Genomic DNA, 27,472 nt, shown 5'->3' on the forward strand with positions numbered 1-27,472 from the left:
AATCCTGTCCTAACCTCATTTCTTCATCTGTAAAGTGGGGGTTGTGCCTACCTTGAAGAGTGGTTTTAAGGATTAGAGATAATATATGCAAAATCCTCTCTAGGATATTAGCAGGCTCTTAGACAGAAACAGCATTTTTACAAGTTGTTATTGCCTATTCTCTGCTGCAAGAAAGGTCCTATTCTTGTTGGGGACATGTCCATTGGGTCACTTTCTTTGATCTCCCCAGGTTTTCCTCTGAGGGCACCATCCTTCCAACTCCCTAGGCTATTTTTCAGAGCTCCACACTTGCCTCCTGTATGAAGACCAGCCTGATCCTTCCAGCAAATGACCCTCCTATGAACATTCTGAGAAGCAGGCTCAACTCTCTTAAGCCACTTACTGCGTTCTGCATAGTAGAATAAGTGTTAGTGTTCATAGTCTACTCTTTCTCTTAGAAAATAAGCCCTTGGAGGTTTGAGAGCCTCCAGGACTCTTGGAACCAGCTCTGACACCTGGTGATGATCATAATCCCTGGCAGTAGTTATCATTCCAAGTACTAGAGGGCAGAGACTGGGCTTCTTCCTCTCTAGCACTTGGAGTGCCCTGTACATGTGAAACACTCAACTGACTGACCACGTGATCCCAGGAGAGCAGTGAGGATGCTCCTGATACAGGAGAGTGGAAAATCCCTTTGGAGCAGAACCAAGGCTTTCCTGTGCCTCACTGATCTTCTCTGTTCCTGCCAGTCTAACTGACCTGCAAAGCCTTTGCACCAGAGCTCCTCCTGCCAAATATATTCCATGTGTGAGAAACTCTATTTTCCTATGGTATCCTATACCCTGATGACCCTTCCCACATTCTACCTTGTATTACGGTAAACTTGTATACATGTTTTTGTCCTAATCAGCCTGTAAGCACCTTGACTGCTCTGTCTTCACAAAGAATATCTTACATGTGCACAACCACTTCATCTGTTGCCTCACTTGACCCTCACAATGGAGCTGTGAGGGAGGTACTTTCTGCTGGAGACAGACATGGAGCAGGGAACTGATTTGCTGTCTCTCAGCAATAAAGGTTTACTGCATGGATAAGGATGACAAATGAGAATTCTAGACTATCCCCCCCGGCTCCTGAATAATTCCAGGCATTCAAGGGTACTTCTCTTCTGCTATTATAATGAATTACATGTGGAGCTATGAAGACTTCGGGCTTGAAGAGCTGCCGCTAGAGCTCTCCATCTTGCTGGAAGGGCTTCTTGCAGGCCTTGGTCAGGAGGCTCCCTGGGTGCTACATACAGGATTTTTTTGAGGATATGGAGATGCGCAGGACACAATCCCAGCAATGCAGGTGCTTACAGGCTGATTATACAGCCATGCATACAGAGTGCCATAATACAAAATAGGATGTGGTAAGGTTCATGCAAGTTCAGAGGAGAAAGCAAGTGTGGCTGATGAACATCATGGAGCAGTGACCTTCATGGACAGAATTTGAGCTGGCCCTTTAACCAATGAGGAGGATTCAAACAGAGGTGAGGTGTATGGGGGGCAGGGAGAATATTCCAGCAGTGGGAGTAATGAGCAAAGATGCATGGAACTGAAGAGCCTGTTCAGGCCAGAGTAAGTCCACCTGGAGCAGTGGGGTTTGAGAATTTCCTGTCTAAGGCCTCCCTTACCTCTCTAAGGCTATTTCTTATTCTGTAAAACTGGGATAAGTGTACCCACCTCACTGGGTTGTTTGAGGAAAAATGAGATAATGAATTTCCAGCCTACTGCTTGGCTATTAACTGTTAGCTGTTCTATCACCACCATTTTGTGCACTGTGTTAAGTAGTCTAAGTTCTGGCAGAACAGAAAGGATGGGGCGCACTCAGCAACAGAGGGAGGAAATACGGAGCTAGCTAAAGCCACTTCATGAGGCGCAAGCAAGGATGGGGGGCACTCAACAACAGAGGGAGGGAATACAGAGCTAGCTAAAGCCACTTCATGAGGCGCAAGCTTCTTCCAGATGGCGTCAGAGTGTGTGCCAGCAATGGGGGCTGTAGCTAATTCCTGTCTGAGAGGAATCAGCAGTTCATTGTTCAGATAGCAGAGTTGGGAGGGTGCCTACTCGTCATTTTACAGAAAATGACAGCAAGGCTGAGATGGCTGAAGTTCCCTTGGCTTCTCCACTAAGGTAACTTCTTGAGAGTACAGTGTGAAGTCTATCTTGTGCCTGTGTATAAGCTTTACTTTCTAGGGGTGGAAAAGCTGGTGACCTGTATCTGGATACCTGTCTATCCAGCTTCCACATGGTCTGGATCTACCCTTTCAATCTCAGAGATGTTTCCGGTTCTTCTCAAGTACTTACCCCTGGGAAATCCAAGCTAACAGAAGTCCTAGAGGTCAACTTTTCTCTCCCTGACCATTTGTCTACTCTCTTTGTATAATGACTAATCGGGGTAAGTGAGGGCATTAATTCTTTCCTTAGAGACTTTTTGTACAGACTTTATCCAATCTTGGTGCAAGGGCTCCAAGAAGCTCACTTTGAGAAATATGATTCTAACCTGTGAATCTAAATCCTCCTGGGCATTATCCCTCTGTGCTCTTATTCTCTCCTTGGTAGAATCAGAGAACAAGACGTAATAGTCCCTCCAGTACTTAAATCTAAAAGTCCTCCACCACTCTGTGGGCACCTGGAGAGCGGCTGGAGGTCCTTGGCTTCAAAACATTAGCCAGTGAAAAGTCCTTCCCCAAGCTGCAACCAGCTAGCCCAGGTTAGCAGCATGAGGAATGCATTTCTGAGGGCTGCCCTCAGGCAGAGTAGGACATCTCCTACCAGAAACATGATATTCTGAAGCACCCTCAGAGTCTCCTTGCCTGGGGAGTTGTACTGGGGACAGGATGCGCAGGGTGCTTTTTCAGAGATAGGAGTCTGAGGAAAGGCCCAGAGACACACATGTGGGGAACAATATTGGCCACTATTCTTGAAAAATGAACTCTGTTCCAGGCACTGCACTCAGCACTTGATATGTGTTAGCTTACTGAATCCCTATCACAAACCTCCAAGGTATGTATTACTGTAAACACCACTTCTCTCATTTTACAGGTGAGGAAAATGATGCACTGAGGGGTTAAGTAACTGTACAGTCACATAGCTATGTAGGCAGTGCCAATATTCAAAGTCATGAACGTCTGAGACATTAACTCAAGCTTTTAGGCCAAGGCAGGAGGCTCGCTTGAGCCCAAGTGCTGGGCAACATGGCGAGACCCCATTTCCACATACATGCATATATACATACATACATACATACATAACTCAAGCTTTTATCCTAAGACAGTGACAACCTGAAGAGCATAAGAACTATAATGTTCAGTCCAGCCTGTTTAAATTGTGACAAATGTACTACAGGAAGCTTCGTGGGAACATATGTCTTTTCCCTTTCTAATATCATCCTTGGAGATGAGGTGAACAAACACTTTTTACTCATCTCTATAAATGACCTCTCAAGGACCTACCATCCATGCAACTTGTGATTGAGGATCAGCTGCTCTGCACTCCACACACCCCCTCCCTGGCCTGATTCCCTATTTGTCCCTGCCTCCTTGCTGACAAGTCCTACTGCATCATAGTCAAGATCTCCCTTTGCCAGCCTTTAAGACTGGTTAGGTGGCCGGGCACGGTGGCTCACACCTGTAATCCCAGCACTTTGGGAGGCTGAGGCGGGCAGATCACCTGAGGTCAGGAGTTTGAGACCAGACTGGCCAACATGGCAAAACCCCGTCTCTACTAAAAATATAAAAATTGGCCGGGCGCGGTGGCTCAAGCCTGTAATCTCAGCACTTTGGGAGGCCGAGACGGGCGGATCACGAGGTCAGGAGATCGAGACCATCCTGGAGAACACGGTGAAACCTCGTCTCTACTAAAAAATACAAAAAAAACTAGCCGGGCGAGGTGGCGGGCGCCTGTAGTCCCAGCTACTCGGGAGACTGAGGCAGGAGAATGGCGTAAACCCGGGAGGCGGGAGATCCGGCCACTGCACTCCAGCCTGGGCGACAGAGCCAGACTCCATCTCAAAAAAAAAAAAAAATATATATATATATATATATATATAAATTAGCCGGGAGTGGTGGCATGTGCCTGTAATCCCAGCTACTGGGGAGGCGGAGGCAGGAGAATTGCTTGAACCTGGGAGGTGGAGGTTGCAGTGAGCTGAGATCATGCCACTGCACTCCAGCCCCATTTCAAAAAAGAAAAAGAAAAAAAAAGAAAGAAAGAAAGAAAAAAAAAAGACTGGCTAGGTGACCACCTGGAGACTGTCATGGTCCATTCAGATACCAAGGTCTGACTCCCAACAACTTGTAGCCAAGTCCCTGCTTCCCTTAGGATCCACCAGCTGCCTTCCTCCTATTAAGCTACTCCAGGTCCAGAGCCTAGCCCCTTGCCCTGGCTTTCTGCAGAGAATAGGGACACACTGGGCAGGGCCTAGAGACAGAGCAGCTCAGATTTTGACAATGGGAATTTGGGTGATAGGGCAAGAGCACAGACATACAGGTAGAAAACTGGAGGGCATGGAACAAGTAACTGGGAAGAGTCCAGTTTGGTCACACTACAGATTCTGTAAAAGGGAGACATGAGAAAAGCCTGGAAAGACCTTTCTGGTCTGAAAACAAACTGGTGAGGATGCCATTAGTCTGGATTCACCCCTTAGTATGTCTGCCAAGGTGATACAATCTCTAGAAACAGAGCTTTGAAGCCTCTGGGGTAGAGAAAGCCTAGCCAGGACCTCCAAGAGCTCCTGCTGGAGAAGGCTTCAAGATAATCAATATCTCTATTATAACTTTGGTTTCCTTGCTCTAAAAACAGAGGCAATAATCATAATATCTGCCTTAAAGCAGTTCATAGAATTTACTGAAAGGATGCCTGACATGTGGTAAGAGCTCAATAAAAGTTTGCAAATATAGGACAGGCGCAGTGGCTCATGCCTGTAATCCTAGTACTTTTGGAGGCCAAGGCGGGTGGATCACCTGAGGTCAGGATTTTGAGACCAGCCTGGCCAACATGGTGAAACCCTGTTTCTACTAAAAGTCTGAGCGTGGCAGCATGTGCCTGTAGTCCCAGCTACATGGGAGGCAGAGGTTGCAGTGAGCCAAGATTGTGCCACTGTGCTCCCAGCTACATGGGAGGCAGAGGTTGCAGTGAGCCAAGATTGTGTCACTGTGCTCCAGCGACAAAGCGAGATTCAGTCTCAAAAAAAAAAAAAAAAAAAAAAAAAGGTTTGCAAATACGATCCATAGGTAAAAATGGAACACTTAATAGTTGACCTCAAACACCTCCCACCCCATCCTAGGAAACAGCAGAACAATTGCTATGGCCACAACCTATGTGTCTTGGTTCCTAATAATATTATTATTTGTACTTATTTGTTTTAGCCTACAACAAACAAGAGTTTCAGGCTGGGTGCGGTGGTTCACGCCTGTAATCCCAGCACTTTGGGAGGTCGAGGCTGGCGGATCACCTGAGGTCGGGGGTTTGAGACCAGCCTGACCAACATGGAGAAACCCCATCTCTACTAAAAATATAAAACTAGTCAGGTGTGGTGGCGCATGCCTGTAATGCCAGCCACTCGGGAGGCTGAGGCAGGAGAATCGCTTGAACCCGGGAGGCGGAGGTTGCAGTGAGCCGAGATCGCGCCATTGCATTCCAGCCTGGGCAACAAGAGCGAAACTCCGTTTCTAAAATAAAGAAAGAAACAAGAGTTTCATAATTACATTATCAACATTGCCACTAACAATAAACCTCTTAAGTAATGTTTAAGTTTGTGTTGCAGTTTGTATTATCCTGAGAAGAAATTCCACTAAAGATGAATAGCAGAGAACTGTTCAGGTAAGCTGAATTAATTCCTTTCTCTGGGGAGTTATGTTATCACCTTGATATAATTAGTTTCACTTGTTTCTATTTCAACGTTTGTTTTTATCCCATCTTCACTCCTCCCCATCCTTACTGCCACCACCCTACCTCGAGGCACATCCTCTCTCACCTGGACTACTGCAGGAGTTCTGTCTCTTGGCTTTAACTCCAGCCCCTTGAAAATTCTGAATGGGCCGGGCGCGGTGGCTCAAGCCTGTAATCCCAGCACTTTGGGAGGCCGAGATGGGTGGATCACGAGGTCAGGAGATCGAGACCATCCTGGCTAACACGGTGAAACCCCGTCTCTACTAAAAAATACAAAAAAAAAAAAAAAAAAAAAAAAAAAAAAAAACTAGCCGGGCGTGGTGGCGGCGCCTGTAGTCCCAGCTACTCGGGAGGCTGAGACAGGAGAATGGCGTGAACCCGGGAGGCGGAGCTTGCAGTGAGCTGAGATCCGGCCACTGCACTCCAGCCTGGGCGACAGAGCGAGACTCCGTCTCAAAAAAAAAAAAAAAAAAAAAGAAAATTCTGAATGATCTTTACAAAATGCAACTCAGATCCTGTCACCCCGATTAAAGTCCTTCAGCTTTGTTACCATGACCTACAAGGCTCTATATTAGCCAAGGTCTGACTCTAGTCTCATTTCATGCCCTTCTCCCTTGGCACACTGACCTCCTTTTTGTTCTTCTAAGACCCGAACTTTAACCTCAGTCTCTTTGCATTCTTTTCATTACTTTCTAGCACATCTCTCTGTATTCTTCACTGCCTTATTACAATCGGAACTTATATATTTGTTTACTTGTTTATTTCTGTCTCCTCAAGAATACAAGTTCCACAAAGGTAGAGATCTTGTCCGTCTGGCTAACTATTGACTCTCCTGTGCCTAACACAGTGCCTGATTCATACTACTCAATAAATACTTATGGAATGAATGAAACTTGAGTTAACTCCTCTGACAACCATGTGCAAAGTATCTGAGAAATGTGAAATTACTATAAAAGACATCTGAGCAGCCCAAGTAGAGATAAAAACACAAAAACTCATGCACCAAGCTCCTCTGGGCTTCATGCAGAGCCAATTCACTCTCATTTTATATACATAATTCCAACAAGCTTGACTAACTCGTTTCCTTGTCTATAGCCGATTTAAAACAGTAAATACTAATGGAAGAGGAGAGATACTGTCAAAATTAACTGTTGACAGCAGTAGGAAATTAAAGAGGGAGGACACAGAAAAATATACATGAAATCTCAAACCCAGGTATTCTGGGACCATCTAACTTAGAGCAAAACAGCCCTACCCCTCAAGGATATTGTTGTACAGTGAAGTATTTAAAGATAATTATTATTATAATAATAATCAGAATATGACAGCCAGGCATGGTGGCTCATGTCTATAATCCTAGCACTTGGGGAGGCCGAAGCAGGAGGATCACTTGAGCTTAAGTGTTCAAGACAAGCCTGGGCAACATAGTGAGAACTTATCTCTACAAAAAAATACAAAAATTAGCCAGGCATGGTGGTGTGTGCCCATAGTCCTAGCTACTCAGGAGGCTGCAGTAAGCAAAAGTTGCACAACTGCACTCCAGCCTGGGCAACAGAGTGAGACCCTGTTTGTAAAAAAAAATAAAAAATAGAATGTGATTATCCTAATCATCATCATTATTAGCAAGTGCCTGGTATATAGATGTCAATGAATTATGCACAAGATACATTTTAGAAATTTTTCCATCAAAAAAGGAGAAAGTTTTAGTTTTTAGAGGGATCTTTGGTCATATGGAAAAATCTGATATTCATTCCCCACTGGCAGTAGATAATTGTGCTTTTGCTGTTTTTCTTTTCACTAATTCTAAACTTCTTTCAATTTCCTCATATTCTGAGACTAAGTAATTAAATATATGATCAAGTCTTTGTGATTTGATTGACTTATACCAGGAGTTATGGACTTGGGATTCAGGGGCAGATTTCAGCAGTTATGTGAACCCCTTTAAAGTATTCTATGTGTGGCCAGGCATGGCGGCTCCTGCCTGTAATCCCATCACTTTGGGAAGCCAAGGTGGGCGGAGCACCTGAGGTAAGGAGTTTGAGACCAGCCTGACTAACATGGAGAAACCCCATCTCTACTAAAAATACATCTCTACTAAAAATACAGGAGTGGTGGCACATGCCTGTAATCCCAGCTACTCGGGAGGCTGAGGCAGGAGAATCACTTGAACCTCGGAGGTGGAGGTTGCGTTGAGCCAAGATCGCACCACTGCACTCTAGCCTTGGCCACAAGAGTGAAACTCCATCTCAAAAAAAAAAAAAAAAAAGAAAAAGTATTCTATGTGTTTCCATGATAAGTTTACAATTCCATACAAAATTCCACATTTGAGTGATCTGCAATTTTTCTAAGGAGATGGTCTGTGGCTTTCATTAGACTCTCCAAAGGGACCCCAATCCTAAGGAGATTAAGAATCCCTGACTCACATCATTATTTCCTCCCGGCATTATCTCTCCAGACTCAAGAAGCAGCACCAGCTTTGATTTTAAAATTCAGGTTCCTTAGGATGGACGCGGTGGCTCACGCCTGTAATCCCAGCACTTTGGGAGGCCGAGGTGGGCGGATCACCTTGAAGTCAGCAGTTTGAGACCAGCCTGGCCAACATGGTGAAATGCTGTCTCTACTGAAAATACAAAAATTAGCCAGGCATGGTGGCACGCGCCTGTAATCCCAGCTAGTTGGGAGGCTGAAACAGAAGAATCATTTGAACCTGGGAGGGGGAGGCTGCAGTGAGCCCAGATCACGCCACTATACTCCAGCCTGGGCAACAAGAGCAAAACTCCATCTCAAAATAAATAAATAAGATAAAATAAAATTCAGATTCCTTGGGACAGTTACTTAAGTCTCTCTGTCCCTCTGGTTCCATACATGAAAAATGAGGACACCAAACTTGCTGGGTTGTTAGCTTAAATAAGAAAACTTACACCTAAGTGCCCTTGTAGATCCTCAATATGTTAGCTACCACTACCATTATTATAAAGAGACCTAAGCATATACAGGTGACTCTACCTGCTAATAAAACCTGTTTCAAGATTTGGTGATAAAAACTGAAAGTCAAACTTCAAGTCTTGACACAACATAGTTTTACACAATGGAAAGACAATGCTATTTAGTTCTTAATCCCTACTGCTACAATCTTTTATTAGGGTAATACTTTAAAGGAATAATGGCCAATTTCTCTGAGAAGCCTTTTCCTCCTGAGTCTTTAAAAGATAAAAGACCTGTAGCTTAAATCCTATTCCAACCTCTTGCTGATTATGTGTCCTTAACTAAATCATTTCTGTTTGCTTACTTACATAAGGGATAGGGCTAATAAGACTTCTCTCATTGGGTTCTTGGGAACATTAAATGAGACGCAGCATGTAAAATGTTCGCAGTGCCTGACAAGTAGTAGATACTAAGTAGGTGGTAGCTACTATCATCATTATCATCATCTTATTAGGAAGTGCCTGGTATATAGTAAGGTGGTTGTCAATCAGTGCGAACTAATCTTTTCTTCCATCCCATCCCATCTGGCCAGCCCTGAACTCTTTCTTACCTGAAGCACGCTATGGTTCATCTGGAACTGCAGGATGGCCTCGAAGAGGTTCCAAAATGTATACTCTGGCCACAGAACAGGTTGGAACACCAGGCAGGAGTGAGAGGTCTGGGAAAGGAAGGGAGGAGAGTATGATTTAGTAACATGTTGCTGGGCTGCACCCCTGGTCAGTCCTCCAAGGAAAAAGCAGGCTAAGCAGGATCCAGAAGCCCTGAGATGAGAATGGTACAGGCATCCTGAGCTGTAGCTGCAGCTGCTGCTGGCCCTGATTCACTCACTAGTAGGGGGAGGAGTCATTTGAGGCAGCCAGATCACCTGCCTGTGGCAAAGCAGAACTAAAACGAGACTAGATCAACATTTCCACCAGGATTTTTCTAAGAGCCAATTTTAGGACTATGAAATAACATCTGGATTACGTTATTGGCTCTTGGCCCTTAGAGGGCATCTGGAAGACATAGTGTCTGATAAAGGTCAGCAAGGAACAAATGGTAGCTGCCACTGTTATTTTTAAGTAGCAGAAGCAGGGCACAGTGGTTGAGAGCATAGGCTCTGGAGCTAGACTGCCTGGCTTTGAATTTTGGCTCCAACCATTTACCATTTATTCGAGCAGGGGTAATTTCACCTGGGCCTGAGATTCCTCAAATGTAAAACTGGATAATAGAAATACCTAATTTTTGGGTACTGTTTAGATTAAATGAGATAACATATGTATAGCAAAGAGCCAGGTATACTTTAATAATAATCACTGATGAAGAATCCCTTTTGGAACACTCTTGACAGCCACTGCCTGCTATCTCTAGTGGTGAGGAGTTCAGTACACCATGGGGGATTACTAGTTGTCAGATAGCCTGTTTGGCTTTTTATGCTAAACCAATGTCACCTTCCCTACAACTTCTACCAAGGTCCCAGGTATTTTTTCTGGAACAGGTTTGTTTCTTCTTCAAAGTGACATTCTTTCAAATATTTCAAGGCTAGGTTAGAGCTGCCTGTTATCAGTTCCCAAGGTTGTAATGACTTGTTCAGAGTTTGTCTTTGCTAGCAAACTGTAAGTTTCAAGACAGTAGGGATCATTTCTGACTGGGTCACTGCTATATTTCCAGCATATAGAAGGAACTCAACATTTTTTTCCAAGGGAATACATTTGTCACTTACTTCCCTTTTCCAGACCACTATCCTTTCCTCATTTTTTATAAGACATGAGATTCCTTGCTTTCCAGTTTGGCCTCTTCCAGTAAGTCCTCAAGTTTTTCAATGTAACTAATCTGTACACTGAGTAACTGACTCTGTAGTCTCTTAAAATTCAGCCCATCTGTAAACTTCCCAAACGTGATCTGAGCAGCACAGTGGGCCACAGAACCAATAGGTGCACACTGTACTTTTTTTTTTCAGAGTCTCACTCTGTTGCCCAGGCTGGAGTGCAGTGGCACGATCTCGCCTCACTGCAACCTCCACCTCCTGGATTCAAGTGATTCTCCCACCTCAGCCACCTAAGTAGCTGGGACTACAGGCACCTGCCACCAGGCCGGGCTAATTTTTGTATTTTTAGTAGAGACAGGGGTGTTCACCATGTTGGCTGGACTGGTGTCAAAACTCCTGACCTCAAGTGATCCGCCTGCCTCAGCCTCCCGAAGTGCTGGGATTACAGGCGTAAGCCACCACGTCCCGCGTTAACTCGTTTTTAAGATTGTGGTCCATTAAAATTTCTGGAGCTTTATCATGTGAGCTGCTTCCAAATGAAGTCTCTCCCTCCAACCTATCCTAGAACAAGGACTTCCCCTAGTTATGTGCTATCCAGGGACCAAGTTAACGGGATGGAAACTTGAGTGTTTGCATATTGTTTATATCCCTCATGGACCATGTTTGCATAGGTATGGCCCTTTATCCTGAAGAGGAGGGACTAGTAACTGCAAGGCAAGCTTCTAACCCAGAGGGGCTAGGGTCCCTGGCAGGTTACCAAGGCAAGAGCTTATGCTCAGGGATGCAAGACAGAAGTCCCATTCCTTGAATAGGGGCACAATGAAGTTTTCACTACAGTTGGATTTGCAAAGCCAGCAACAGATGAGGAATGGACATCAAATATTATCAGACACAGCCTAGAGATGCTTCTCCAGATTTTAGCTTTCCCCTGAAGTAGTCTGGCCCCAGCCTGTCTGGGAGTGGGGATGGACCACTCTAACCCATTCTGTGGATACAGTTGGTTTTCCCCATGACACAAACATAATAGTACTTGGAAATGACCAACCTGCCATAGCAAGAAGTCACTCAGCCGCACTTCTCCAGAAGTCCGTATCAAGATGTCAGGGTGAGGAGAGCGGTTGGTATAGAGGCACTTATCAAGCAGAGACTCAGAGATATCACTAAGGTGAGCAAGAGGAGACACAGAGAGGCACACATCCTGTAGTATTCTCTTTCTGTAGTATTCTCATGGTGAACTTCCATACATAGGCTTCCCAGTTTATACAATACCATCAAATACACCAGCCAATACTACGTGATACACAGAAGGCCCTCAACAAATGTTTGCTAAATTAATGAATGAATTTAAATCTTCACAACTACATAAGGTATTTCATTTTTTTTAAAGAAAATACAATGTAAAATTCTTTCTTTTCTCTCTCTTTTTTAATTTTCTGCCTTTTTCCACCTGTTCTGATACATAAGGTATTTCTTTTTTTTTTTTTGAGACAGAGTCTCACACTGTTCCCCAGACTGAAGTGCAGTCACACGATCTTGGCTCACTGCAAGCACCGCCTCCTGGGTTCACGCCATTCTCCTGCCTCAGCCTCCTGAGTAGCTGGGACTATAGGCACCCAGCTAGGTTTGTTTTTTTTTTTTTGTATTTTTAGTAGAGACAAGGTTTCACCGTGTTAGCCAGGATGGTCTCAATCTCCTGACCTAGTGATCTGCCTGCCTCGGCCTCGAAAAGTGCTGGGATTACAGGCGTGAGCCACCATGCTCAGCAGATACATAAGGTATTTCTATCCTCATTTTATAGATAAGGAAACTGAGGCTCAAAGATGAATAATTTGCTGAAAGTCATTTAGCCTCAGGCCCAAAACCAGATGCACCCACAAGAATATCTGTTGTCTTTTGCTTAAAACATCTTGTTTTTTAAAATACATATATCCTATGACCCAGTATTTGATGAAATACTATGCAACTGCATTCTAAAAATAAAGATAATCGAAATGCACTGATTTGGAAAGATGTCCAAAATCTAATGTTAAATGTAAAAAGCAAGTTTCAGAAAATATATAGTATAAAACACACATACACACACATTCACACATTCACACATGCATATAAGTACACATAAACAAAGAACAAAGTCTAAAAAGACACATCATACTATTAACAGTGGATTGGATAAGGAGGAAAAGACTCTCTTTTTACTTTATGCACTTCTGTTATTGTTTGAATTTGTGTAAATACCTTTTTTGGCCAGGCGTGGTGACTCATGCCTGTAATCCCGGTACTTTGGGAGGCTGAGGCAGGCAGATCACCTGTAATCAGGAGTTCAAGACCAGCCTGGCCAACAAGGTGAAACCCCATCTCTACCAAAAGTACAAAAATTAGCCAGGTGTGGTGGCGTATGCCTGTAGTCCCAGCTACTCGGGAGGCTGAAGCAGGAGAATCACTGGAACCCGGGAGGTGGAGGTTGCAGTAAGCCCAGATTATGCCACTGAACTCCAGTCTGAGTGACAGAGCAAGGCTCTGTCTCAAAACACAAAAACACAAAACATTTTTTTTTCCAGACAGGGTCTCCCTCTGTTGCCCAGACTGGAGTGCAGTGGTGTGATCTCAGCTCACTGCTACCTCCACCTTCCATGCTCAAGCAATCCTCCCACCTCAGCTTCCCAGGTAGCTGGGACCACAGGTGTGCAACACCATGCTCAGCTAATTTATTTTTAAAACCTTAGTTAAGTCATATGGACCCTGAAACATTGCAAAAATTCCACATTACTCAGGATTTTAAATAAACAGCATTATGATCAGTTCTCCTGTGTTTGATAAGAGCTACTTTCCCAAGCACACAGATGGTCAGAAAGGAGACAGAATTGAAGAAAACTGGTGACTGGAAGCATTTATCTGAAGTAAAACTATCCTGTCCACAGAAAGAGGGCATGGCTGGTGTCTGTTGGCTCCACGAATGCTGTTTACCTGTCCTACCAACTACCCAGAAGCAGAATTCAGAATGTCCAGGTAGTTAAGAGTTGCATCTTGGAAAGGGTCCAGAAGACAAAATTTCTTGGTGGGAACATGCTTCTGGATGCATGGTCAGGAAAGCAGAAAGATCTGGGCTGAGTGTTCAAAACCAGACTCTACACTTACTAGTTGTGTGTCTTTAGGCAAGTTATTCATCTCTTTTTTTTTTGGAGATAGAGTCTTGCTCTGTCACCCAGGCTGGAGTGCAGTGGCACAATCTCGGCTCACTGCAACCTCACCTCTTGGGTTCAAGCGATTCTCTTGCCTCAGCCTCCCAAGTGGCTGGGACTACAGGCAGCCACCACCATGCCCAGCTAATTTTTGTACTTTTAGTAAAGACAAGGTTTCACCATGTTGGCCAGGCTGGTCTTGAACTCCTGACCTCAAGTGATCTGCCTGCCTCGGCCTCCCAAAGTGCTGGGATTACAGGTGTGAGCCACTGCACCCGACCAAGTTACTCGTCTCTCTCAGTCCTCTTAAGGCAAACCACAGAGACAGCTTTATTTTCCTTATCATCATCACAGAAGAAACAGTATTCACTTATAATTGAACAATAAGAAGGGCTCTGGTTCAGATTTCTCTGGTAATCTGATAGTCTTGTCTTGGCAGCATGGTCTTAATTCTCCAAGTTATGTAAGACCCTGTACAATCCATATAATTTCTCATTCTCTTATCTTTAAAATGGGCCCATTTGCTCTTTCCCTAAGCGGCCTGAGGTAATCTGTGAAAATGGTTCGCTATTCACTTAACCCGGAGAAACCCATGATATCATGGAAATCAAGAGGTTCCAATCTTCGTGTTCACTTTAAGAACACTTGTGAAACTGCAGGCCATCAAGGGTATGCATATACGAAAAGTCACGAAGTATCTGAAAGATGTCACTTTACAAAAACAGTGCATACCAGTCCGACATTACAATGGTGGAGTTGGCAGGTGTGCCCAGGCCAAGCAGTGGGGCTGGACACAAGGTTTGTTGCACATGCTTAAAAATGCAGAGAGTAATGCTGAACTTAAGGGTTTAGATGTAGATTCTCTAGTCACTGAGCATATCCAAGTGAACAAAGCACCTAAGATGCGCCGCTGGACCTACAGAGCTCATGGTTGGATTAACCCATACATGAACTCTCCTTGCCACACTGAGATGATCCTTACTGAAAAGGAACAGATTATTCCTAAACCAGAAGAAGTTGCCCAGAAGAAAAAGATATCCCAGAAGAAACTGAAGAAACAAAACTTATGGCAGGGGAGTAAAGTCAGCATTAAAATAAATGTAATTAAAAGAAAAAAAAAAGGGCCCATTTGTCCTATCCACCTTATAGGTTATCATGAGGGTCAAATCAAATGAAATAATAGATTTGAGCACACTTTGGGAACTATAAAGTGCTATACAAATAATAATAATAAAAAATTATTTTCAGTCCCACCAACTTGCAGTGTGACTTCAGAGACTCAGTATCTCTGAGTTTACAATTTATCTGCAAAGAGTTTCTTCTACCTACTTTAGGCAGTGGGCAGAATTCTCATGGAAAAAGCTGAGATCGTGCCAGTGCATTCCAGCCTGGGTGATACAGCAGACTCTGTCTCCAAAAAAAAAAAAAAAAAAAGGGGGTAACTCTAAGGTGGATGGAAAGATGAAACTGACAAAATCAAAATGGAACATCTGTAGACTTTGGCCAACAAAAATCCATCACTAAATGGAATGGTGAGTTAAAGTTGTCTATGTGAAGACTTTTCAGAAATGATTTACATTAAATAACGGTAAAATATCCATTTTTATCTATGAGAATAGGTTTTTTTGTTTGTTTTGTTTTTTGAGACAGGATCTGGCTGTTAGCCAGGCTGGAGTGCAGTGATATGATCTTGGCTTACTGCAACCTCAGCCTCCTGGGCTCAAGTCATCCTTCCATCTCAGCCTCCCAAGTAGCTGTGACTATAGGTGCATACCACCACACCCAGCTAATTTTTGTACTTTTAGAGATAGGGGTTTCACCCTTTTGCCCAGGCTGGTCTCGAACTCATGAGCTCAAGCGATCCAACCCGCCTTAGCCACCCAAAGTACTGGATAACAGGTGTGAGCCACTGCACCTGATCAAAACAGTTTACATTTAAAAAATCTTGGCAAGAATAAGGTGAAATGAGCACTTTCAAACTCAGATCCTGAGGAAACAATAAAAAATGCAGACAAGTTCAGTCAAATATTTAATTGTGGCATTATTTGTAATAATGAAATATTAGAAACTGCCTATATACCCAACAAATAGAAGAATGGTTAAATAAATTAATGCAACATATATTTTACAGCCATTATAAATAATGATATGAAGAATTATTAAAAACATGGGTCATGGAAAAGTACTCATAACACTGAATGAAAAAAGCATAAGTCAAAGTGTAAACTATTCATTATGTGACTTCATGTGTTGTAAATACTTATGTCAAAAGTGAGTGTGTGTGTGTGTGTGTGTGTGTTTGAGACAGGGTTTCACTCTGTTGTTCAGGCTAGAGAGCAATGGCGCAACCACAGCTCATTGCAACCTCGACCTGCTGGGCTCAAGTAATCCTCCTCACTCGGCCTCCCAAGTAGCTACAGGCGTGTGCCAGCACACCCAGCTAACTGTTTTATTTTTGTAGAGACAGGGTCTTGCTGTGTTGCCAGGGCTGGTCTTAAACTCCAGGGCTCAAGCGATCTTCCTGCCTCAGGCTTCCAAAGTCCTGGGATTATAGGCATAAGCCACCATGCCCATCTAATTTTTTCTTTTTTACTGCCTTATTGTTCATTTCAACTTTCCTATGAGGAAGTCAATATACCACAGTGAATGAGAACACAGGCTCTGAAGCTAGGTTGAAATCTTGGCCCCAAGGTTTGCCAACTATGTGAACTTGCACAAGTTATCCATGTCTCAGTATTCTCATCTTTAAAATGGGCATAAAAACAGTATATATCTTATAGGGTCTAAGGATAAATGTATGTGGAATACTTAATGCTTGGAACAGAGTAAATGCTCAGTAAGTGTTAGCAATTACTATTAACACTATTGTTTTATAAGAAAGACAGAGGCCTACAGGGAGTCAAGTAGCCCATTCAAGGTAATGGTGGAATAGAATTTATTAACTATCCTTTGGTCTCAATCTAGTTCCTTCTTCTATAATTTCCAGACTTACAAAACAATCTATTAATTTAACTGCTGGCTGGGCACGGTGGCTCACGCCTGTAATCCCAGCACTTTGGGAGGCTGAGGCGGGCAGATCACGAGGTCAGGAGATCTAGACCATCTTGGCTAACACGGTGAAACCCCGTCTCTACTAAAAATACAAAAAAATTAGCCGGGCGCAGTGGCAGGCGCCTGTAGTCCCAGCTACTTAGGAGGCTGGGGTGGGAGAATTGCTTGAACCCAGGAGGCGGAGCTTGCAGTGAGCCGAGACTGCGCCACTGCACTCCAGCCTGGGAGATAGAGTGAGACTCTGTCTCAAAAAAAAAAAAAAAAAAAAAAAAAAAAATTTAACTGCTAAAAATATACATATATACCTGGGTCAGGTGCAGTGGTTCAAACCTGTAATCCCAGCACTTTGGGAGGCCAAGGTAGGAGGATCACTTGAGCCCAGGAGTTTGAGACCAGCCTGGAGAACATGGTAAGACCCTGTCTCTACAAAGAAGTCAAAAAATTAGCCAGATGTGGTAGGAGGCACCTGTGGTCCCAAATACTCAAGAAGCTGAGGTGGAGGGATCTCTTGAGCCCAGGAGGTCTAGGCTGCAGTGAGCCATGTTCATACCACTGCACTTCAGCCTCAGCAACAGAGTGAAACCCTGTCTCTCAAAAACAAAACAAAACAGGCCAGGTGCTATGGCTCACACCTGTAATCCCAGGACTTTTGGAGGCCAAGGTGGGCAGATCACTTGAGGTCAGGAGTTCGAGATCAGCCTGGTCAACATGGTGAAACCCCATCTCTACTAAATATAAAAAAAATAGCTGGGTGTGATCCCAGCACTTTGGGAGGCCAAGGAGGGCAGATCGCGAGGTCAGGAGATCAAGACCATCCTGTCTAACATGGTGAAACCCCATTTCTACTAAAAACACAAAAAAATTAGCCAGGCATGGTGGCGGACCCCTGTAGTCCCAGCTACTCAGGAGGCTGAGGCAGGAAAATGGCGTGAACCCAGGAGGCAGAGGTTGCAGTGAGCCGAGATGGCGCCACTGCACTCCAACCTGAGTGACAGAGCAAAACTCCGTCTCAAAAAAAAAAAAAAAAAATCCAAGTGTGGTGGTGTGTGCCTGTAATCCTAGCTACTCAGGAGGCTGAGGCACGAGAATCACTTGAACCTGTAAGGTGGAGGTTGCAGTGAGCCGAGAGCATGCCACTGCATTTCACCCTGGGCAACAGAGCAAGACTCCATCTCAAAGAAACAAAAACACAAAAATATATACATACACACACATACACACACACACACACCCTGGAAGAAATAAGAATGAGGAGTTGGATGGTGATGTGAGAAAGCAGGAAAATTCCAGCTATTCGAAGCATAGAACCTAATTGTAATTAATGCACTGACTTTGTTATAAATGTAGGTTTGTCTAAATTTGAATAATATAAAGTATACTGCCTCAGGCCCTGATTAGCCCAGTCTGAGCACACTAAGTTTCAGGAGTTGGTGGGTTGAGATATTGGCCTCCTGACCCTGGTGATACTGCCCAGCCCACACCCTGTCTGCATAACTAACCCCATAGAGGCAAGTTACTAAACCATGCAGGACAGAGAAGGATATGGAAAAACTTACTGGACAAGAAGCAGGAGATAAGGTCAGTGGTTACTGCAATGTGGTATGAGGGTAGAGCATGCTGGACTAGGAGTCAAGATCAGAGTCCTAGGCATAATGCATATTAGATCTGCTTGTCAAATGGCTTTCTTTCACTCTAGAGTCAACACTTGTCCCTAATATTTATTTCATACACACAAGAACATTTGAAACATATTCATTATAAAGCACAAAAATATAATGAACTATGAAACTACCTCCAAACTAAGAATTTTAAAATTATCAAAAACATGCTTCTATTTCTATACCCCTTTTCTGTCTCATCCTCTTGCCTGCTACCCGTCAACTCCACCAGTCTCTTAATTGTTTTACCAACAGCTAATTTTCACTCTACATCTTAATTGACCTCTCTACAGCATTTGACACCATTGTTTCCATGGATGCCCTACCCCTTCCCAACCTACACCAATATACTCCCTCTTTTCTTGGCTTATGTAATGCTGGCTGCCCTGGTTTTCTTCCTGCTTTTGTGTGTGTGTCTTTTGTTTTGTTTTGTTTTATTTTTTTGCTTATAAAGTTTATTCTCCTCTACCCAGCCAGTAAAGGGCAGAGTTCCTCAAAAACACCACCCTAGGCTCTCTCTTCTTCTCACTCACTCCTTTGCAGGCAGGGCAGAGTGGCTCACGCCTGTAATCTCAGCATTTTGGGAGGCCAGGGCAGGAAGACCACTTGAGGCCAGGAGTTCAAGACCATCCTGGGCAACAAAATCAGACCCTGTTTTTACAAAAAATAAATATAAAAAGTTAGCTGGGCACGGGGGTGCACGCCTGTAGTAGTAGGTACTTGAGAGGCTCCTTTGAGACCAGGAGTTCCAGGCTGCAGTGAGCTTTGATTGCCCCACTGCACTCCAGCCTAGGAGACAGGGTGAGACCATCTCTAAATAGATAAATAGACAGATAGACAGACTCTCCTTAGCTTTGTCATCCCCTCTTTGCTCAGGTTGCCTTACACACAGATGGCTTCCATACTGGTGACAGAGATAAACCCTGTCTGAACTGTTGACCTGACTATACCAACCCCTCTCTGAACTGTTGAACTGACATCTCTGTTCAACATGTACGGGATATCCAAAACCAAACTCCTGGATTTTCTTTCAGGGTTACCTAGCACGGTGAAGGGCACCACTATTCATTGTAATATAAGTCTAAAACCCTGGAGATACCCTTAACACTTCTTTCCCCAGAGTCAGTCAATTAAATCCTATTGATTTTAGCTACTTCATAACTTTTTTTTTTTTTTTTTTTTTGAAACGGAGTCTCGCTCTGTCGCCCAGGCTGGAGTGCTGTGGCCGGATCTCAGCTCACTGCAAGCTCCGCCTCCTGGGTTTATGCCATTCTCCTGCCTCAGCCTCCCGAGTAGCTGGGACTACAGGCGCCCGCCACCGCGCCCGGCTAGTTTTTTGTATTTTTTAGTAGAGACGGGGTTTCACCGCGTTAGCCAGGATGGTCTTGATCTCCTGACCTCGTGATTCGCCCGTCTCAGCCTCCCAAAGTGCTGGGATTACAGGCTTGAGCCACCGCGCCCAGCCTTTTTTTTTTTTTGAGACAGTCTCACTTTGTCATCCAGGCTGGAATGCAGTGGTGCGATCTTGGCTCTCTGCAACCTCCACCTCCTGGGTTCAAGCAATTCTCCTGCCTCAGCCTCCTGAGTAGCTGAGATTACAGGTGCATGCCACCACACTGTTTTTTGTATTTTTAGTAGAGACAGGGGTTCACCATGTTGACCAGGTTGGTCTTGAACTCCTGACCTCAGGTGATCCACCCACCTTGGCCTCCCGAAGTGCTGGGATTACCACCACACCCGGCCGCTACTTCATAACTCTTCACATAGTCTATTACGTCAGCACCACTACCAGCACCACTTTACCACCACCACCATAATCCAAGCTGCCTTCCAGGTATTCTCTACTTAAACTGTTCCAATAACTTTTTAGCAACCAAGGAACTCCTCACTCTCCTGCCTCTTACCCTGGTTATTGCTTATTCCTCCTCCTTAGATCACTTATCATTTTCTCAGGGAGCCTTCCCTACTGGGTCCATTCTTCTTATTATAAATTATTGTTTAGTTTGCAAGTCGGGTAAAAAAGCTAAAAAAAAAAAAAAAGGGTTAGGCGAGATGGCTCACGCCTGTAATCCCAGCATTATGGGAAGCCAAGGTCGGTGGATCATTTGAGGTCAGGAGTTTGAGACCAGCCTGGCCAAGATGGTGAAACCTCATCTCAACTAAAAAATACAAAAATTAGCTGGGCATGGGGGTGGCTGCCTGTAATCCCAGCTATTTGGGAGGCTGAAGTGGAGAATCACTTGAACCTGGGAGATGGAGGTTACAGTGAGCCAAGATCACGCCACTGCACTCTAGTCTGGGCAACAGAGAGAGGCACTGTCTCAAAACAAAAAAACAAAACCAAAACAAAACAAAACAAAAAAGGAAAATTCAGAAAGAAAAATTCTTGTTGTACCATGCACCACTGCCTTTATACCAGTTGTCACCATTATAATTTTATGCTAACTTGCATAATCTTCATTAATGTTTTTTTCCTTTACCAGAGCTCCATGAGGCAGGAAATATGTATTTTTATCCCCTATGTACAGCAATGTGCCTACCTATAGTGCACACTTAAAAAATATTTGAATTAAGAGGCCAGGCGCGGTGGCTCATGCCTGTAATCTCAGAACTTTGGGAGGCTGAGGCAGGTGGATCACTTGAAGTCAGGAGCTCAAGACTAGCCTGGCCAACATGGTGAAACCTCATCTCTACTAAACATACAAAAATTAACTTGGCGAGGTGGTGCATGCCTGTAATCCCAGCTATTCAGGAGGCTGAGGCACAAGAATCACTTGAATCTGGGAGGCGGGTGTTGCAATGTGCTTAGATCACCCCATTGCACTTCAGCCTGGGTAACAAAGCGAGTCTCAAAAAAAAAAAAAAAAAAATTGAATTAAAAAATTAGCCGAGTAGGGGCCGGGCACGGTGGCTCACGCCTGTCATCCCAGCACTTTGGGAGGCCAAGGCAGGCAGATCACGAGGTCAGGAGATCGAGACCATCCTGGCTAACACGGTGAAACCCCATCTCTACTAAAAATACAAAAAATTAGCCAGGCGTGGTGGTGGGCGCCTGTAGTCCCAGCTACTCGGGAGGCTGAGGCAGGAGAATGGCGTGAACCTGGGAGGTGGAGCTTGCAGTGAGCCAAGATCTGCACCCTAGCCTGGGCGACAGAGCAAGACTCTGTCTCAAAGAAAAAAAAAAAAAATTAGCTGACTGGCCAGGTATGGTGGTTCGTGCCTGTAATCCCAGTACTTTGGGAGGCTGAGGTGGGTGGATTACCTGAGGTCGGGAGTTCGAGACCAGCCTGGTCAACATAGTGAAACCCCGTCCCTACTAAAATACAAAAATTAGCCGGACATGGTGACATGCCACCGTAATCCCAGCTACTCGGAAGGCTGAAGCAGGAGAATCGCTTGAGCCCAGGATGCGAAGGTTGCAGTGAGCCGAGATTGCACCATTGTACTCCAGCCTGGGCAAGAGACTCTGTCTCCAAAAAAGAATTAGCTGAGCATGGTGGCACACACCTGTAGTCCCAGCTACTTGGAAGGTTGAAGTGGGAGGGTTGCTTGAGCCTGGGAGGCACAGACTACAGTGGGCTGAGATCACACCACTGCACTCCAACCTGGGTGATAGAGCGAGTCCCTGTCTCAAAATAAAAATAAAAATAGGCCAGGAGTGATGGCTCATACCTGGAATCCCAGCACTTTGGGAGGCTGAGGCAGACAGATCACTTGAGGTTGGGAGTTTGAGACCAGCCTGGCCAAAATGGTGAAACCCCATCTCTACTAAAAAGTACAAAAAATTAGCTGGGCGTGGTGGTGTGCGCCTATAATCCCAGCTACTTGGGAAGCTGAGGTGGAAGAATTGCTGGAACCCAGGAGGCCGAGGCTGCAGTGAGCCAAGATCATGCCATTGTACTCCAGCCTGGAGACAGAGCGAGACTCCGTCTCAAAAAAAATAAAAAATAAAAATAAAATATTTGTTGAATGAATGAACTATGTGACAGAGAAATGTCACCCAGCTGTTAGGAAGGAGAGGCATTCATAAAATAGCCTCAAAAACTGTCTCCTTTCCTTTTTATCTAATTCTATTCTCACCAAGTAAACTTTTTGATTTTTAATCTAGTTTCCTAGGTCAATCAAATTGGGAAGGGAACCAGAAAAAGTCCTGGTTCCCAAGATCCCACATAATAGAGGTAAAGGATAAGAATCCTAAAATCAAACAGCTTTAGATATGAGTCCCAGCTCTGGCACTTACTAGTATAGTAAAACTGGGCAATTCACTTCAATGCTGAACTCAGTTTTCTCATCTACAACATGGGTAACAGCCTTGAATCTGTCACACATAAGGTTAATGACTTAATGAAATACAGAACACAACATATTTCCTGGGTTATTTTTTGTTACTATTATTATATTATTGCCATTAGTTTACAAATATTGAAAGTTATATGAATAATAACGTGAGAGGGATCAAATATTTAAATGGTTTCAAAAGTCCCTCCAGCTCTAATAATTAGGATTCCACTATGTTGACAACAATAATTTTCTTTTTGAAAAATACCTGAATTCGCCGGGCGTGGTGGCTCACGCCTGTAAGCTCAACACTTTGGGAGGGGGCGGACGGATCATGAGGTCAGGAGTTCGAGACCAGCCTGACCAATATGGTGAAACCTGTCTCGACTAAAAATACAAAAATCAGCCGTGCATGGTGGCGCACGCCTGTAGCCCCAGCTACAGAGGCTGAGGCAGAAGAATTGCTTGAACCTGGGAGGTGAAGGTTGCAGTGACACAAGATCACATCACTGGACTCCAGCCTGGGCGACAAAATGAGACTTTGTCTCACCAAAAAAAAAAAAAAAAAAGAAAAGAAAAGAAAAACACCTGAATCTTGTGTGAAACTAGAACATGAGAGACCTAAAGAACTCTAGCCCCAACAAACTGCATTCATGAAAAGTCATTCTTGGAAAAACACTACCAAAGGGCCAGGAAGGTGTAATTTGTAAAGGAATAATAACATGGCTTTGTCATCTGCTTTGCTTTTTCTCTGGGGTTTCTTGGTGTGTGGTGAACTCTAGTTCTGAAGCAGGTTGTAATAAGCCAATCCTAATCTCTAAATTTGGGAGATCCCCTTAAATCTTTCCACATGGCCGGGCGCAGTGGCTCAAGCCTGTAATCCCAGCACTTTGGGAGGCCGAGACGGGCGGATCACGAGGTCAGGAGATCGAGACCATCCTGGCGAACATGGTGAAACCCCGTCTCTACTAAAAAATACAAAAAACTAGCCGGGCGAGGTGGCAGGTGCCTGTAGTCCCAGCTACTCGGGAGGCTGAGGCAGGAGAATGGCGTGAATCCGGGAGGCGGAGCTTGCAGTGAGCTGAGATCCGGCCACTGTACTCCAGCCTGGGCGACCGAGCAAGACTCCGTCTCAAAAAAAAAAAAAATCTTTCCACATGCTCCCCTAATTAGACCTCTGGCAAAGTACATGGCACAGAGGGGTTTTATGGTTTGGTACAGGCCTAGTTTTTTTGTTGTTGTTGTTTAAGAGATAGAGTTTTGCCATGTTGGCCAGGCTGGTCTTGAATTCCTGGCCTGCCTCAAACGGACTGCCCACCTAGGCCTCCTAATGTGCTGGGATTACAGGCATGAGCTGCCATGCTGACCCAGGCTTGTTTTCCTTAGTAATTACCATGCAAAACAACTCGGGATACCTGGGATCCAACAGGCCTTGCTCCACCCCCCACGCCATCTCTCTCACAGCATTGCTGATCTCATGACGGGATGTGTATGCAAAACAGACATTCAGGAAACACCTGAGGAGGGAAGAAGAGAATAATTTACCAAAGGGGGACAGGGACTGATGACTGAAGTCACTGATTACAGAGCAGCCCTTCCAGCCTTTCCCTAGAAAAACAAATACACACCAAATGTTAACCGTGGATACCTCTGAAAGGTGAAATTATGAATTTTTTGTGGTTTCCAAGTTTTCTTGGAACAAACATGTAACTAGTTTTATAATAAGACAAATACTAAATGGCTCCTTTTTTTTTGAGACAGAGTTTTGCTCTTGTTGTCCAGGCTGGAGTGCAGTGGCGTGATCTCGACTCACTGCAACCTCTGCCTCCTGGGTTCAAGTGATTCTTCTGCCTCAGCTGGGATTACAGGCGCACACCACCACGCCCAGCTAATTTTTGTATTTTTAGTAGAGACAGGGTTTCACCATGTTGGCCAGGCTGGTCTTGAACTCCTGACCTCAGGTGATCCACCCGCCTAGGATTACAGGCGTGAGACACTGTGCCCAGCCACTAAATAGCTCCTATTGCCCTCCTAACCCTCTCCTCTTCTACTGTACACCGGCTTTCAGAGGAAGATTCCACTGTGACATTGGCACAAACAAAGGAAAATAGGAAGGAGGTTTGGTGTAAAACAAGTCCACTGCCAAAATACATGTTATGTTTCAAACATCACGGAGTTTGGATTATTGAATTCTATTCCCCGTAGGTCTATATGACCCCCCAAGGTCATCCTATCCATAGGTTAAAGGAGTGGAACAGAAAAAGAATTTCTTGAAGGATCTGTCTTCAAAGACAGGGATAAGAACTGTTGTATTCTGATCCCATCCCGTCAAGTAAAAACATATATACATATACACACATACACATTTACTTGGTGGGGGGTAGGCACAGAAAGGAGGAAAGAGAAACTATGCGTATGTGTCAGTATACACACATATAACATGTTATTGCAGAATCATGTCTGGTGTGCCCTGCAGTCAGGAGAAAGTCTCTAAGCTGCTCAACCTACTCTCTCATTGCCCGTTGCACCAATCTAGACCAAGAAAAGCCCAGGACGTCTCCCTAAAGCCAGCAGGGAATCAAATATTGAAACAGCTCCCTACAGGGAAATTTGAGAACTTACTTGTTGTAGTTCTTTGTGGCCTGTACAGCTTGTGCAATCAGCTCCTGGAGATCCAAGGGTAACAAATGCAGATCGCCCAGGACCCGGATACACACCCCATGCTTCTGCAGTTTCTCCCTGATCAGGGAAAAGAGGCAGCATTGGGATAGGGCCCCTGCTGAGCTGGAGAGAGCAAGGTGCTCAGGTAATAACTGACAACCAGTTTTTTGAGGGCTTTCCTGTGTGTCAGACACTGTTCTACATGCTTGCATCCCCTCAACAACTCTGAAAGCTTACTTCAGTGCCGAGGCTCAGACAGGACAGTCAGATGGGGACTGCCCAAGGTCATACAGCCATCAAGTGCTCTGTTAGGATTGAAACGCTGTCTGTCTGACTTGAGAACCCAAATTATTTTTCTTGAGACGGACTCTTGCTCTGTCACCCAGGCTGGAGTGCAGTGGTGTGATCTCAGCTCACTGCCACCTCCGCCTCCCAGGTTCAAGCGATCTTCCCACTTCAGCCTCCCAAGTAGCTGGGATTACAGGCACCCGCCAACATGCCTGGCTAATTTTTGTATTTTTAGTAGAGACGGGGTTTCACCATGTTGGCCAGGCTGGTCTCGAACTCTTGACCTCAAGTGAGCTGCCTGCCTCGGTCTCCCAAAGAGCTGAGATTACAGGCATGAGCCACAGCGCTCAGTCCCAAACTCTTTTTTTTTGTTGTTTGTTTGTTTCCTTTTTTGGAGACAGGGTCTTACCCTCACCCAGACTGGAGTGCAGCGGTATACTCATGGTTCAATATAACTTCCAAATCCTGGGCTCAAGCGATCCTCCTGCCTCAGCTTCCCAAGTAGCTGGGACTAAAGGTGTACACCACCATGCCCGGCTAATTTTTGTATTTCTTGTAAAGATGAGGTCTCACTATGTTGCCCAAGGTGGTCTCAAACTCCTGGCCTCAAGTGATCCTCCTGCCTGAGCCTCCCACAGTGCTAGGATTACAGGTGTGAGCCACCATGTCCAGCAAGAACCCAAACTCTTTACTATACATTACACAACCTCATGTGTCCTTTTTGGGAAGTTGCATTTTATGTATCTGTGAAGTCCCATTTGAGAAGTGAGTAAACTCCTCAAGGGAAGGAGCTGTATTATTGGTTACTTTTGTTACATTCTAGTGAAATATGATGATAATGGTGACAGCTAACATTCTATGTTTACTAAATTCCAGATATTGGTCTATGTGCTTTACAGGTACCAACACATTCCATTCTTACACCAGCCTCTGAGTTATATACCATTATTATTCCCCTTTTACAGATGAGGAAACTGAGGCACAGGGACGTTAGGTAATTTGTTCGGACAGTTGATGAATGGAGAACCAGGATTTGTACATAGGAAGTCAGCCTCCAGAGCTTGTCTTCTTAATTATGACATTATATTGCTTCCATACAATAACTCCCAAACTCTGCATATGGTGAGAATGAATTCAACCAGTTTCTCTCATCTGGAAATGCTATGAAGAAACCAAATGCTTCACGTTTGGAAAATGGGAGCTTAATAGAAGGAAGTATACTAGAGGACCTTGATTCAGCTCTTCCTACTAGCTTGTGGTATAGTTCTGCCACTAGCTTGATGTGTGACCATGCGTGAGCCCTCGTCTTCTATTTTTTAAAATTTTAATTTACTTATTTTTATTTTAATGAATTAATTTTTTGAGACAGCATCTCACTCTGTTGCCCAGGATGGAAGATAGTGGTTCAATGACAGCTCATTGAAGCCTCAACCTCCCCAGACTCAAGTGAGTCTCCCTCTTCAGCCTCCCGTGTAGCTGGGATTACAGGCATGTGCCACCATCCTCAGTTAATTTTTTTGTATTTTTTTGTAGAGATGGGGTTTTGCCATGTTGCCTAGGCTGGACTCAAGCAAATTCCTGGATTCAAGCAATCCACCCTCCTTGGCCTCCCAAAGTGCTGGGATTACAGGTGCAAGCCACCCTGCTCAACCTCTTCTCTTTACTAGGGTTTCATTTCCCAACTGATGAAATAGAATCAGGCCAGTGGTTTTC

At 44.5% G+C, this 27,472-nt stretch overlaps 1 protein-coding gene across 7 annotated transcripts in view; it reads right to left on the reverse strand.

Moving 5' to 3' along the window:
* DHDDS (dehydrodolichyl diphosphate synthase subunit) overlaps positions 1-27,472 on the reverse strand; it is a 43,827-nt gene that overhangs the window by 2,715 nt on the left and 13,640 nt on the right. For 4 of the 7 annotated variants that reach the window (XM_037983047.2, XM_037982955.2, XM_037982998.2 and 1 more), the window contains exons 5-8: positions 25,433-25,549; positions 24,226-24,327; positions 11,690-11,804; positions 9,448-9,555 (exon numbers count right to left, since the gene is read on the reverse strand). In XM_037983047.2, the coding sequence (XP_037838975.1) occupies positions 9,448-9,555; positions 11,690-11,804; positions 24,226-24,327; positions 25,433-25,549 (442 nt within the window). The remainder of the gene's footprint in view (positions 1-9,447; positions 9,556-11,689; positions 11,805-24,225; positions 24,328-25,432; positions 25,550-27,472) is intronic. The other 3 variants (XM_037983164.2, XM_037983102.2, XM_037983070.2) reach the window with 1 other exon arrangement.

Source organism: Chlorocebus sabaeus, chromosome 20, assembly GCF_047675955.1.
Source record: "Chlorocebus sabaeus isolate Y175 chromosome 20, mChlSab1.0.hap1, whole genome shotgun sequence".
NCBI classification, from domain to species: Eukaryota; Metazoa; Chordata; class Mammalia; order Primates; family Cercopithecidae; genus Chlorocebus; species Chlorocebus sabaeus.